Source organism: Rhinolophus hipposideros (genome assembly GCF_964194185.1).
Source record: "Rhinolophus hipposideros genome assembly, chromosome: X".
NCBI classification, from domain to species: Eukaryota; Metazoa; Chordata; class Mammalia; order Chiroptera; family Rhinolophidae; genus Rhinolophus; species Rhinolophus hipposideros.
In genome coordinates this window covers 45,015,384-45,031,194 of record NC_138046.1, presented here as the reverse complement: position 1 = coordinate 45,031,194, position 15,811 = coordinate 45,015,384, and the positions used below count along the sequence as shown (strand labels likewise).

At 36.3% G+C, this 15,811-nt stretch overlaps 1 protein-coding gene across 5 annotated transcripts in view; it reads left to right on the top strand.

Annotated features, from left to right (window-relative positions):
* The window catches only part of ALG13 (ALG13 UDP-N-acetylglucosaminyltransferase subunit), a 69,572-nt gene extending 62,331 nt beyond the window's left edge, over positions 1-7,241 (top strand). For all 5 annotated transcript variants that reach the window (XM_081042365.1, XM_081042367.1, XM_081042366.1 and 2 more), the window contains one exon: positions 6,326-7,241. In XM_081042365.1, coding sequence (XP_080898491.1) covers positions 6,326-6,591 — 266 coding nt within the window. In that variant the 3' untranslated portion in view covers positions 6,592-7,241. The remainder of the gene's footprint in view (positions 1-6,325) is intronic.
* The last annotated feature ends 8,570 nt before the right edge of the window (positions 7,242-15,811 follow it).

Here is a 15,811-nt window from a genome sequence, read left to right as displayed (position 1 = left end):
TTTTGAAAGAACCAGCTCTTGGTTTCATTGATTGTTTTTTGTATTTTTTTAGAGATTGTATTTCATTTTTTTCTGCTTGATCTTTATTTATTATTTCCTTCCCTCTACTGTCTGAGTTTTTCTGCTGTTTTTTTCAAATTCCTTTAAGTGTAAGGTTAGATTGTTTACTGGAGATTTTTTTTCTTGTGTCTTGAAGTAAGCTTGTATTGCTCTGAATTTCCCTCTTAGGACTGTTTTCACTTGTCTTTAGATTTTGTTTAATTGTGTTTTCATTTTTGTCTCAGGGTATCTTTTGATTTCTTCCTTGATGTCATTATTAAGCCATTCATTATTTAGTAGCATGTTATTTAGCCTCCATGATTTTTTTTTTCTTTTCTTATAAGTGATTTCTAGTTTCATACCATTGTGGTCAGAGAAGATTCTGGATATGATTTTAATCTTCTTAAATTTATTCAGACTTGCTTTGTGGCCTAATATGTGCTCTATCTTGGAAAATGTCCCTTGTGCACTTGTGAGGAATGTATATTCTTCTGCTTTAAGGTGAAATGCTCTAAAATGTCAGTTAAATCTGTTTTGTCTAGTCTGTAAAGCCCCCTACTATGATTACATTACTGTCTGTCTCTACTTTCATGTCAGTATTTGCTTCATATATTTAGATGCTCCTATGTTGGGTGCATAAATGTTTAGAAGGGTTATGTCCTCTTGTTGGATTGATCCCTTTATCAGTATGTATAGTCCTCTTTCATCCCTTATTATAGCCTTTGTTGTAAAGTCTATTTTGTGTGATATATGTATTGCTACTCCAGCTTTTTCCATTAGCATGAAATACATTTCTCCATCCCCTTACATTCAGCCTGTGTGTTTTTTTGTTTGTTTGTTTGTTTTTTATCTGAAGTGGGTCTTGTAGACAGCACATGTATGGGTCTTGTTTTCTTATCCATTCAGCTACCCTATGTCTTTCTAAAGGAGCATTTAATTCCTTTACATTTGAAATGATTATTGACAAATACAGTTACTGCCATTTTATTAATCATATTGATGCTCTTCCCCACCACCCCAACTTCTTCTTCTTAAAGAAGTCCTTTTAACATTCATTGCAATACTACTTTGGTGGCAATGAACTCCTTTAGGATTTTCTTGTCTGGGCAGTTCTTTATGTCTCCTTCAATTTTAAAGGATAGCCTTTCGGGGTAGAGTATTCTTGCTTGTAGTTCTTTCTTTTTATCACTTTGAACACTTCTTGCCTGCAGTGTTTCTGTCGAGAAACCCACTGACAATCTTATGGAAGTTCCCCTGTAAGTAACCAGTTGCCTTTATCTTGCTTCTTTTAGGATTCTCTCCTTGTCTTTAGCCTTTGCTGTTTTGATTATGATGTGTCTTGCTGTTAGTCTGTTTGGGTTTGTCTTTTTGGGACACTCTATACTTCTTGGACTTGTATGTCTATTTCTATTTCCTTCGTCAGATTAGGAAAGTTTTCAGTCATGATTTCTTCTAATAGATTCTCAATCCCTTGCTTTCTCTCTCCTCCTTCTGGTATCCCTAGATGCAAATGTTGTTATGTTATGTCCCAGAGGTCTCACCTAAATTGGCCTCATTTTTTTTTCTTTTTCTTTTTGCTGTTTTGATTGGGTGTTTTCTGCTACTTTTCTTCCAAATCATTGATTTGATCCTCTCCATCTCATCTGCTGGTGATTTCTTCTAGTGCATTCTTCATTTCAGTTGTATTCTTTACTTCTGACTGGTTCTTTTTTATGGTTTTTATGTCTTTTTATGCTTGCTGTCTCTTTGTTGGAGTTCTCAAAACGTACTTTCAAGATCTTTGTAACCAATGTTTTTAACTCTGTATCTGGTAGATTGCTTGATTCCATTTTCATTTAGTTTTTTATCTGGAGTTTTCTCTTGTTCTTTCATTTGGGAGGTATTTGTTTTTTCATTTTGGCTGTCTCTCTATGTTTGTTTTTATGCATTAGGTATATATGCTATGTCTCCTAGTCTTGTCTGGTGGCCTCATATAGTACGTTCTTTGTCCCAATGGCACAGTCTCCCTGGTCACCTGAGCCAGGTGCTCCACAAGTGTCCCTTGTGTGTGTTTCTTCCTATTGAGCCTCGATTACTGTTGGTTCATCAGTGGGTGGGATTGATCCTCAGGCTGACTGGCTGTAGTGTTTAGCCACATCCAAAGCTTATAGGTTCCTGTGTGGTGGGCTTACACTGTGGAGCAGGATTTGCCCCAGTAGGCTCTGGTCCCTGCTGAGACCGCCCTTTGGGCGTGCCACTTTTGAGGCTAATTGGGTGGTGCTTTGTTGTGGTCTGATACCTACCTCTGGGTATGTTTGTTCTGAGGCCTCTTAGGATAGTTTCCAGTGCAGGCCCAGGCCAGCCATTGCTTGTGACTAGCCTGGGACTACCTGGTAGGAGCCACAAAGCAATCTGTGGTCAGTTGCTGTCTGTACTGGGCCTGGAGGCACCTGGCAGAGGCCACATGGCAGACTGTGGACGGCTGCCAGCAGTACTGGGCCTGGGGTAAGTCCACAAAAAGCCGAGGGCATCCCGAGGCCTGCTGCTGAGTGAATTTGATGAGGTGAGATCTCAGGGAGTGACCAGAATGAGGCGAGTGTTTTTCCCCGGGTTAATGTGGATTATGGTTTGGTACCAGTGCAGAGCCTGGAGCATCTTGCAAAAGTCAGAGCACACCGAGGCCAACCGCCGCACACCATGGGTTCGCCTACCCCCTAGAGTTGTTCAAGAAAGACTATAGTGTGGGCTGCGGCTGACTGCTGCCTGTAATGGTGCTTCCAGTGGCATGGGGGTTGAGGGTAGCTGTTTGCCACTGGAAAAGCCTCCTGCGAGCCACGGAAAACTCCTCAGGCATTTCATGAGTTGGGTGGGGCAGGGTCTCAGGCAGTCACCAGGATGGAGTGAGCGGATTTCATCAGACCAATGGAGATTAAGGTTTGGCCATGTGTGGGGAGGGCTCAACCCAGGAAAAACGGCACTCACCTGCTGGCTGCATGGTGGAAGGTTCTAAACAGATAAAATGGCAACTTAACCCACCCAACCCCCGTCCTTGCCCTAAAGTCACACAACTCAGTTTCTCTTGGTCTCTGGCACATCCAGAGTTGGTGTCCCTGCACCAGAGCCCAGGGTGAGTGTCTGTCAGCAAGTGAGTCTGTGTGTGGGCCCTTTAAGAAGATGTCTGGATTTCCAGCAGCCTTTTGTCTCACCCAATGGAAAGAATCCCCCATTTTTCCAAGCCAGATGTTTTGGGGGCTCCTTTACCCCACACTGGGACTCCAGACTGGGTTGCCTTGTGTGAGACTGGGTTCCCTCCCTCCTCTGGGGGAACCTCCAAGGCCAAGATATCCCTCCTGATTCTCAACCACCACACAAGTTGGTCCGGCCTGTTTCGCATCTCCACCCCTTCTACCAATCTTTATGTGGCTTTTTAATATTTTAGTTATAGGCCTTCGTTTCAGCTATTCTTCAGATGGTTCTCCAGGTTGATTGATTAGGTTGGTGCAAAAGTAATTACAGTTTTTGCAATTATTTTTAACCTTTTAAACTGCAATTTCTTTTGCACCAACCTAATATAATTTAGTTGTAATTTAAATGTGATTATGGGAGGAGGCAAGCACAGTGTTTCTCTAGTCTGCCATCTTGCTGACACCCGTTAATTTCTTAATAATATTCGCCATTTTGCTTGAAAAGAGTAGCACTAATTTTTAAGGAAGAGAATGAATTCCTGAATATTTATTTTTTAATAATTGTGCTTTATATTTGTATGACAAAATGAGAATTATTCAAAAGGTACTCTGCACACTTAATTGAAGTTTGATGATTAACCTAAATATAAGGATTTGTGAGGTTGAGTTCTGAGCGGAACTACCACAGCAGCCTTTTTTCATGGAACACTATTTTTACTTGAAAGAATGATAGACAAACAATGGTTATTCAAACTGGGGGATCTGGCAGACATTTTCTCAAATGAACTACATGAGCCTGCGACTTCAAGAAAAACAATTGATATTATTTGTTGTTAAAGATAAAAATTTCAGCTTTCAAGTAAAAATCAAAATTTTAGATAATTTGTATCTGCCACCATGAGCTTGACAGCTTACCAATACTTAGATGGCAATGTTAATGAATGTCTTTTTTTTTTTTTACATTGTCTAATGAAATGTGTCAACATTTGGGAGACCTGTATAACTCAGTGAAAGAATATTTTCCCAGTTACCAATGCATGATGTTACCCGTGCATGATTTCATAAAAGATCTATCCAAAATGCAAGATAAAACAGTGGATTTTAAAATTAACAAAGTATGAAAAATCCATACTGCTACTGATCTTTAAGAAACTACCAGTTTCACTGTAGCATCAAGGAGTATCTACAGTTATCTGAAAAGGCCAGTTATTGAAAGACCTTTCTTTTCTAAGTACATATCTAAATGAATCCAGATTTTCTTCCTATACTTCAACCCAATGTATTATAATAGATTAAATACAGAAGCAGATATAAGAATCCAGTTGTTTTCTATTAAGCCATATATTAGAGATTTCCACAAGTGTAAAATAATGCCACTATTTCACATTTTCTTTCAGTTTTGGAAAATAAACTCATTTGCATACAAATTTAGTGTTAACATAAAGGGTTTATGTTTATGTTAATATTTTTAAATTTCTCAGTTTGATTCCTAATACAGTAAATATTGATAGATATAAACCACATAAACAAAAGCTATTTGGGATCCTCAGTTTTTAAGAGTATAAAGGGATCCTGAGACCAAGAAGTCTGAGACCATAAGGATGGTCGCTTTGCACGTTCACAGTTAATACAGATGGGGAGGCATTTTGGAGGATTTACTCACAGCTAGGATCTTTGGACTGCCTTTCTTGGAAGGAATCAGCAGGAGATAAGAAGAAACGTTAGGGACTAACCTAACCAATCTGTTTCTCCGCACTGCTACTTGATTGTTGTGATCTCAGCTATGTTACTTGGCCTTCCTAAGCCTGTTTTTCTGTAAAATGGGAAATACCTAATTGCCAGCGTTGTTAGGAAAACTAAATGAGACCTTATGTAGAAATATTCTGTTCTTGGCGCATATGATGAATGTGAATTTCTTTTCTCTCCTCCCTTTTTTAAAGCATATTAATGGTTTTGGAATATTAGTGCTATAGAATATTATCCCTGGTATGATCGTATGATGTGGCCCATGGTAATAAAAATTAAAGTATCAACCTTTATTGCATTTTTGTACCGGGTACCTTTTATAGAAATATTTTTTTTTTGTTTTTTTTTTTTTTTTTGGTTGTTGAGAGCCCACTGGCCCATGTGGGAATCGAACCGGCAGCCTTCGGAGTTAGGAGCATGGACCTCTAACCGCCTGTGCCACCGGGCCGGCCCCTATAGAAATATTTTTAATGGTAGTAAACCATTAGACAGTGGCAGTCTTAATACCAAAAATGAATATAAGTTACCCAAGTAATGAAGGACTCCTTTTTGTTGAATATTTATATAATTACTATAGCAAGGCCAGAACAACATCTTACTTCTACTGAAACCTACTCATGGTAGCAAAAGTGCTGTAAAATTGAAAATATGCTAGGATCTTCTTTTTTCTTTTTTTAAACTTTTAAATTTTATTTTAAGTGTGTTTTTCCAGGACCCATCAGCTCTAAGTCAAGTAGTTGTTTCAATCTAGTTGTGGAGGGCACAGCTCACAGTGGCCCATGTGGGGATCGAACCCGCAACTTTGTTGTTAAGAGCACCGTGCTCTAACCAACTGAGCTAACCGGCTGCTCAAGATGGAAGGATCTTAATGACATTCAAGAGATAGCACTTAACTATTTAAATGCTCTTCAAAACTGTACCTTCAAATGTGGACCAGACTGTGTAGACACCTGAGTTTTTAATCGCTAAAGTAATTCAGTTATTTGGATAATATATGTGTTGTACTGGAAAATGATTGGTCATTATGACCAACTTTTATAAGAACTTAATTGACTAGAAGGACTCTAGAGAATGTTTCTTTATGTAGTGGGTTCGTGCCTAAATCACCCCAGAAAGATAGCTATCACTAGGTAGAATACATTTGACACATACAAACACATGAATATTTAAAATTTTAAATTAGTAATTGTTCATATAATCTTTTGGTAGCCTGTTTTAGTCACACTTCCTATCTAAAGTGCTCCTGCTATAATTGCTGTGATCTTTCCTATAGTTAGTGCTAAATTTCATTTTTACTTGTTAAGAGCATCCATTTTATACTGGTGTTTTAGTGAAGCTTTCTATATAAAGTGTACTGTATGCATTCTTTGTTTCAGATACTTGTCCAAATGCTGACCCTGCATCTGTCCCTCATGGAGCAGTCTATTATCCAGTGATGTCAGATCCCTGTGGGCAGCCACCTTTACCGGGTTTTGATTCCTGTCTTCCTATTGTGCCGGATTATCCATATGTTGCCTCTTGGCATCCTGTTGGTGCAGTATATGGTGGTTCTCCTCATATTCATGGTGCTATGAATCCTGGGCCAGTTGGCTATATTGCTTCACCTTCCTCAGCTTCTCATTATGTACCTCAGAATATGTAAGATTCAGCAGTATGCAGTATTCTTTCACTGCCATTTTTCTTGCTGTTTTGGTTTCTAAAAACTGTTTTATGTTAGTGTTTGAAAAAGTGATTTAGGTGGTTACTATTCTGTCTTTAAGATTATTTTGTCTTTTGATTTAAAATAGTACTTTAAAATAAAGGAATGTTGCTTTGGTTTGTGAATAAGGAAATCGAGATGGATGTACAGCTAGCCCCATGTTGAGCATACTTCATTGTATTCAGCTATCTTCCTGTCATCAGCTTGTCAACATTATATTAGCTGATAGTACCAATTGATAAAAGGAATAAATCATACGAACTATTTCCTTGGTTCAGATGTCACACATCATATTAAACTGCAAAATTCAAATAATTTCCACTTTTCTCTAGAAAATAAAACAAAACCTAGAGCATTTGCTTCTGGGTAACTAAATATTAAATGAGAGAACTCTTCAGGTTTCTTAAGAATTGTCTGAACTGAGTTGTGTTCTATGATATTAATCAGTTTCGAAGGCACAAGGTGCTCTGCTTTAGATCTGTCCCGTATGCTATTGTTTAATATTGGATTTATGTAACTGTTTTACTACACAGTATTGAATTGGTATCCTTTGCACAGTTAGCAATAAATAAAAATTAGCATTTAAAATTCATAAAATGAGTGGGGATTTTCTTCTTCTTTGCTTTTTCATGACATCAAAGAGTATGAGGCATTTGATTGTTCCAATGTTTTTCCCCTGGTATTTTGGTTGCAAAAGCATGTGAATTTATAGCATGAACTGGCAGAGCCAGCTGACATGTTATTTAATCTCAAGACATTGCAATGCGTACTACCATATGTAATTCTTTTCCCTTGAGAATACCTTTTTAGGTATTATTTCTTTTTTTAAAAATATATTAACTCCCGCGTGGAACTTTAATCTGGACTTACTTTCTCATTGTCCTGTATTCCCAATAGTTGTCAGATCTTTCAGTTTTTGGTTTTAGACTTGCCTTATATCTCTCCGGGCCTGCATTGTCTCTAACTATCTGTGAGACATATTTCATCAGTCTTTCTCTCTTTTCCCTTTCGTCCACCCAAAGACCACAAGATCTTTTGTATTCAGTTCTCCTCTGAGGAGTAATTCATCATGAATGCTTTGCCCTAGCTCACCTGATAAAAGAGTTATTTTTAAAGTGTTCTTTGTTGCCACAGAACCTATTTACATTGCCTTTTTCAAAGGTGTTTATGCTTGTAAATCAGTCTGTCCTTTCCCACCTTCAGCTATACCACAGGCCAAATGCACCGCTTAAGACCTCAGGACTCAAGGTGCTTGAACAGTTGAAAGAACTAGAATGGAATCCATTTGCAAAGAAGATCTAGAAGATACTCTAATATCTTTGATGTGCTGTTCTCAAGATGATTAATATTAATGAGTTCCGCATCAGTTTACTAGTTAAGGCTTCTGCTTCATAATAGACATGGGACTGATTGTGTTTTTGCATTCTTGATCTTAAGAAGTACATCTGACAACTTCAGTAAAAAATGATGAACAACAGTGTACTGATCTTTCTAACTAACTCTATGTGTTAATGTTTTATCATCTTTTCTGCTAACCTCCTGAGTTCTCACGTTGTGTAGCCTACAAATTGTTTTATGTTTTAAGTAACGGTTTATTTTAGTCAAGCTTAAAATATGGAGCAACCCTCTCTTCAACATTTTTCAAACGCACTAACATTTCTGAAATATACGTAACTCACAGCAAGTGATTGTCCTGTATCTTCAACTGTCAGTGGTTCACCAATTAGCTTCCAGGTGGTGTTTTAGAAGGTTGTCTATTTTGAGAATGTGGATCTGGAAATTGTTTGGTTTTGAAATAAGCACATTTGCCTTATGCTTCCTGTTGGTATGTTTTTATTTTAAACTTGTAGGTCACTGCCCTGTGTTGAGTTCCATTATTACTTAATGCAATTTAATGAGACACTTGTTACTAATTTAAAAACCAGAAATAAGTGGTGTATAGTACAACAACCTAATTTTTTTTTTCTTTTTTTCTTTTTATTTATTTATTTACTTATAAAGATTTTATTGGGGAAGGGGAACAGGACTTTATTGGGGAACAGTGTGTACTTCCAGGACTTTTTTCCAAGTCAAGTTGTTGTCCTTTCAATCTTGGTTGTGGAGGGTGCCATTCAGCTTCAAGTTGTTGTCCTTTCAGTCTTAGTTAGGGAGGGTGCAGCTCAGCTCCAGGTCCAGTTGCCGTTGCTAGTTGCAGGGGGCACAGCCCACCATCCCCTGAGGAGTCGAAACCGGGAATCTTGTGGTTGAGAGGATGCGCTCCAACCAACTGAGCCATCCAGGAGCTCAGCGGCAGCTCAGCTCAAGGTGCTGTGTTCAGTTTTTGTTTTTGTTTTTAAATTTATTGGGGTGACAATTGTTAGTAAAATTACATAGATTTTAGGCGTACAATTCTGTATTACATCATCTATAAATCCCATTGTGTCTTCGCCACCCAGAGTCAGTTCTCCTTCCATCACCATATGTTTGATCCCCCTTACCCTCATCTCCCACCCCCACCTCTCTTACCTTCTGGTGTCTATGAGTTTTTGTTTCTCATTTGTTTGTCTTGTTCTTTTGTTGTTTTTGGTTTATATACCACATACCAGGGAAATCATATTCTCTGCTTTTTCTGTCTGACTTATTTTGCTTAGCATTATATTCTCAAGATCCATCCATGTTGTCACAAATAGTCCTATTTCATCTTTTCTTATGGTAGAATAGTGTTCCATTGTGTATATATACCACAACTTCTTTATCCATTCATCTATCGAAGGACATTTTGGTTGTTTCCATGTCTTGGCCACCGTAAATAAACCTGCAATGAACATTGGAGCATATGTGTCTTTATGTGTAAATGTTTTTAGATTTTTTTGGGTAGATACCCAGGAGAGGGATTGCTGGGTCATACAATAATTCTGTTCGTAATTTTTTGAGGAACCTCCACACTGCCTTCCATAGTGGCTGCACCAGTCTGCATTCCCACCAACAGTGTATGAAGGTTCCTTTTTTCTCCACAGCCTCTCCAACACTTGTTACTATTTGTCTTGTTTTTGATAGCCATTCTGACTGGGGTGAGTTGATATCTCATTTTGGTTTTTATTTGCATTTCTCTGATGATTAGTGATGTTGAACATTTTTTCATGTCTGTTTGCCATTTGTATGTTCTCTTTGGAGAAACGTCTCTTTAGGTCCTCTGCCCATTTTTCAATTGGGTTGTTTGTTTTTTTGTTGCAACCTAATTTTTACTGTCACAGGTGTTTGAAGTCAACAGTATTTGTGGTAGTTTATATCATACAAATGTAGTCCACTTGTTCATGTATTACTCTCAGTCTTCTCCAAGAAATAATCGAGGAATGTACCCAGACCCTCCTGTATTGTTGGGAGGGTGAAGGTGACGTTCTGTGGGAGAAGTCTGCAGTGGTTTTTGAAGGCAGCTTACAGATAAAAAGGAAGTGGTTTATCTGGTAATAAAAAAAAAAAAAAACAACCTTAAGACAACATGTTTAGTAAACATAGTTGATTTTTATATAGTATAAGCATAGTGGTAGACTTCTTTTTACATTTTATCTCTTTAGTTGCGCTTGATGTAACAAAAGACATCCTGCCTTTCCTCTACTGTTGCAACCAAATTTCATCCATTAAGAATTGTTTGGGGAAGGACTGTGCTTTGTTTTGGACCCTTCCACCCTACTTCCTGAGATAAATCTGGTCACACCAAAGGTAGAAAGCAGAATCATTTCCATAGTGATAAAAAACAATTAGAATTCATTTTTGTGCTGTGTATATTTATTCTTAAAACTAATTGGTTTTCTGCCTTGATTAAGAACAGATGAAAATACTGAATCTGTTTTACTCTTGAAATTCAAGACTTGGGAATTTAAAACATCTTCCATTTCCTTGGAGTCTATTATCAAGGTATAATCTTTTAATTAGCTTTAGAAATAAAAGTATAAACCATGATTTTTTATGTGAACACCAGACATTCAGAACTTAATTCAGACATAAATCTTCATGAATAATGAAATAGTCATTGGGGGAGAGTGGTATGTGTACTTAATCTACACTTGTTAAAAACTGGGACACATGTAGTTTATTTTACATGAATCCTCTTTGCAGCCATTTATGTTTCCATTTATAATAAAAACTAAGAATTCAGGAGAACTAATATAGCAAAAGACCTCTTCTCTCCGCCTCTATCTTACCTAGAACGTTAAGTTTCAGTAGGAGCAACTTGTCTTCTCTCTGGCCTCAATTATCAAAGGCCACGGATGTGGGAGTATTGTAGCTTCAGGAAAGGTTAGACATGAGTTTAGGTAACTATTGTGGGAATAAAACTTTCAGAGTGATAAATCTGGGTATTGCCTCAAAATAATCTGAGGGGTGGGGTTTATATTAGGTTGGTGCAAAAGTAATTGCAGTTTAAAAGGTTAAAATAAATTGCAAAAACTGCAGTTACTTTTGCACCAACCTAATAGATGAAAGAAAGTTAGCTGCATGTTAATAACTTGAATTATAAGTGCTGAGACTTGGGTTCATTATGCTATTCCCTCTATTTTTGTGTTTGAAATTTTTCATAATAGTTAAACTACCTTGGTAATTAGTGCCATCTGGAGAGTTAATGTTTGTTTATGAAGTTAGTAAGAGTTAAGGTTTTAAAAAATGTTGCTTTGAATCCTGAAAAGAATTAAACATAGAAGATTTTAGATAGGCTACCACATAGGTCCATAGGTCCCTGTTAAGATATCTGAGAGTTTGGGAAGCCTATAGTATAGGCAACTGATTCTTAAAATTCTATAATTCTCAAGAATATTTATTACCTGTAAAACTAAATTTTATTAAACCATGACATTTCTTTGTAGTTGAAATTGAGGTGAGTGACCCATTTCAGTTTTCACTGTTTCCCTAATAATCACCATCACTTTTGAGTTCACTGGTCTTATGGCTGCCAAAGAGAAGCTTGGAAACTAGGAACTCCTTTACTGTTAAATGGCTATTTGTTTTTTATTCGTTTTTTGTTTGTTTTTTCCTGGTAAATGGTTCTTGCTACAGGCTAAAAACCTTTTGTGGAAGATGGGGGATTTGATTCAACAATATTGAGGTTAAACTGAGCCTGTTCTTATTAAATCAGGCCAGTCAATGAAGTAAAATGTTAAGGTTTATTTTAGCCAAACATTATTGATTCATGGTAGTGATTTATTGGTATTATATGGGTGGTCAGTCCTTTCACCTAATCAACTAGCCAATCTTTTCTAGCAGACCTTATGGCTTTTTCCAAACTGTATAATACAGGTTTCTGAAATCTTTTGCAGAACTGTAGGGAAAAAAAATTCTACTCTAGTACTTAGGGTACTCAAGTTCTAGACTTACAAAAAGAAAAAAAAAAGTTTTATTTCTTTGCTGGTATTTTAGCCAGATCAAAGTGACAATTTTTGTCTTGATAAATTTCAGTTATGCAAGATGAATAAGTTGTAGATCTCTACTGTTCCTTCTAATTTTCCCCATAATATATTAGCTTGGTTTTCAAATTATATGTAAATGAATTTATATGTGCTTGTTTATGTAAAGCTTCTTTCAGCATAATGTATTTCGGACCCATCCATGTTGTGCATGTCAACAATTCGTTTTTATGGCTGAGCAATATTTTATTGTATGGATATTTCGTTGTTTGTTTATCCATTCTCTTGAGGGACACTTGGGCCATCCCCAGTTTTTAGATACAAATAAAGCTGCTATGGGTAGTTTTGTAGAAGTCTTCTTGTGAGCATTTGTTTTTATTCCTCTTAGAATGGAATCGATGGCCATAGATTAGGTGTATGTTTAGTTTTGTAAGAAACTACAGTACATTTTCCAAAGTGATCGTAACATTTTATAGTCCCATCATCAATGTGTGAAAGTTAGTGTTTTTTATCCCGGTCCACATCTGGTGATGTCAGTCTTTTTGATTTTAGCCATTCTGGTAGATGTGAAGTAAGTGGTATCTCATTGTGGTTTTAATTTCTATTTCCCTGATTACGTTGAGCACTTTTTCTTGTGCTTATTCGCAAGTTGTATATATTCCTTTTCGAATTTTGTTTAAATCATTTGTTTTTTATTATTGAGTTGTAGGTGTTCTTTGCATATGCTGGTTGCAGATCTTTTTCAGATACATTAATGCCTTTATAAGTGTCCTTACTTGCCTAATCAACATGTAAATGTTATACACCCAATAACACTTCTTAAAATAATTAGGCCAGCACTTGCAAGTGAGTTATTTGGCTGAAACTTAAGTTGTCCTGCAATCTAACTAGTGCTCTGGTGCCTAAAAGTTAATGTTAATTACTAAAATAAAATACAGTAATACTTCAGGAATCTGATTTAATTAAGGGAAAGCTAATTGCTGAAACGACTGTTATTACACAAAAAATTATTAAAAGGAAATGTCAGCTTATACTTGAAGAAATATTGCCCAAATGTACTCAGATTCTATTAGCTCAATAATGACCAGCTTAACCTCAATTTATGTGTCTTCTCACTGACCCACAGAGTTAAACTGTTCTGTACAACATGGATCATACTTGGGGTACTCAATAAACAATAAGAAATTTTCGGGATAGGGTCTATAAGATTTCTCAATGGTCTAAGCTATAGCTTTATTTAGAGCTATTCCCTTCGTGTCATCATCTCAAAGTTCTTTATGAATGTTTATTCAATTTTTAAATATTTAATAGTCACAGCTTTGTTTAATGGGAAATATAGGTTCGAATGATATTAATGTTTATTCTCAATAATCTGCTTTTCAAAATATATTGGGCTGCAGAAGTCTAAGTGTTTCTGCTGGTTAAATTATAGTATAAAATATATTGTTCATAAACGTCTATTGATAAGAGTCTATAAATGATTACATTGGAAAAGGGAGGAACAAAACATCTTAAATCTGAGCAACCATACATTTCTGGGAGGGGGAGCAAATGCTTTATTTTTCTTTATACTGAAGCTAAAAATACATAAAATATTTTATTATGCAAGATTCTTTTTAACACATTTAAGAATAACTAACTTTGCACTTCTTACAGAAAGTATTTAAAGTGATAGTTACTCAAGGAGTTTTTGCTTTTAAGATAGAAGTGTGCAGAGCCAAAATGCCATTTACACAAACACGTTCGGAATTTCCCCTTTTCATGATTAAGCTTAGGAGATACAATTTTTAACTTTAAGTTTGATGCAAAGATTTTCTGTATGATAGTATGTAATTGGGGCCATCAGCTAGGCTAAATATGAATTAAACACCACCTGTATTTTCTAGTGTTCTTTATCTGCTATCAAATGTTAGCTCCAAACTACATTGTTTTGAATGGGAAGAAACTTTTCGTCCTTAGTTTCAACCCCATTTTTGAGAAACTTTGAAATAGAATCCTGTATAGAGTTTTAATATTGATATTTTCTTGAATACTACTAGTAGTGTGCATTCTTAAGTTATAAGAAACAGATGAATTAAAATGCATTTACTTGTGGAAGATGGGTTTATCCTTATTTGAACTGAAATGTCCTTGAGAAAATCTTTGCATTTATAGTTGAAATAAGAGAGCACCTGGGTTTACTTTTGCTATGTTAATGGAGTAATTTGAACAGTTGAAATTTTGAAGTTAATAAGTTATCAAACTGGATTGTGTTTTAACATTAAGAAAATCACAGACTAATGAGTTAATCCTTGGGTTTAGAGATTTCCTCATGAGCTCACACATTCATTTTAGTGCCATCGGTTCCAGGTCCTGTTAGACACTTGAGAATTCGGAATGCTTCTCCTGCTCAAGTATACTAAGTAGAGTTATTACTCTGCTTATTAGACTACAGGCTACATTGCTGTGGTTATTGAAACTGATCACTTAGTACATGTTGTGAAAGGAAGTCCTAAAACCTGTGACCACAAAATGATGAAGAAAAGTTGTATTTTAATATGCCTAAATCTTACACAGGAAATACCTAGTCTTAACAGGTGATTTACAAATGTCCTAAACATTCAGCTAGCTGCCCCCATCCTCTCCCTAGAGCCACTTCCTCCTTCTGCTACTTCTGAGTCCAAAACCCTCCCATTTTTCTCCAATTCTTGGGCTTTTCATTACTGCCCCTTCTTCCTGTAACAAACTAGTTGTCAGAACCTCAGCATCATAACGTGTCATTTCTTATGGATCAAATAAGGTTTGGGAAGCCAGTTCTGAGTTTATGTACAGCATAAGCCATTGGAACTTGGAATGTGTTCTACTATTTTAAACAAATGTTTCAAGGCTTAAATCATCATGGGTGTTCCCAAATCAGTGGAGGTTCTATACCTAGATATGGTATTCTTTAAAGTATTCCTGGGGACCTGTGCACTTAGGCCAGTAAGGCTGCCACTGTTTCAAGCATGTACAATGCATGGCAAAGAAGAACAGGAATCTTTTGGAGGTGATGGAAATATTTTCTATCTTGATTTTGGTGGTGGTTCAAGGGCTATGTACAATTGTGAAAACTCACTGAATTGTGCACGTTAAATGGATGCAGGTAATTGTACACAAATTATTCCTCAATAAAGCTTATAAGGAAAAAAACTGGATTCTGAAAAGTAGTTTCAGGTCACTTTGCAAACTACACAAGATACCGTCTCATTCATCTAATTGTGCCTATCAAACTGCCTATTGTGTAATAGCACTTGAAAAATGTTTATTTTTTTTACCAGAAAAAGTAGAACTCAGCTTGATCTCTCAACTTTTTACCAAATATGGATCTAAGTTACTTTTGACTGTTTCTAAAAATTTAATCCTACAGGATCATTATTTTCCACCATTGGTATTCAGAGATTTTGTTGTGGATTTTCAAAGGCCTCCCAAAAGTAGAAGTCCACAATAGTTGGAGTAATGGCAGCATTCGAATATGGGTGCAGCTTATGATTAGTTTGAAGAACAACATTTATTTGGGCACTTAAATTCTGGCATGTTTATGAAAATATCAGTCTCATTATTTTATAATCTCACTTTACATGTTTATTCCAAATTTATGAAGCTAAAATGTGACACCAGTTACAGAACCTAGTTTCTTCCATACTACCTTCTCTCAATTTTAACTTCTATTTTTCTTTCAGGTAGAGTTTTTTTTTTTTTTCAATTAGTTTCAGGTGTACAAGACAAGGGAATACTTAGACGTTTCATCATTTCTATCCCTCACACTGTGA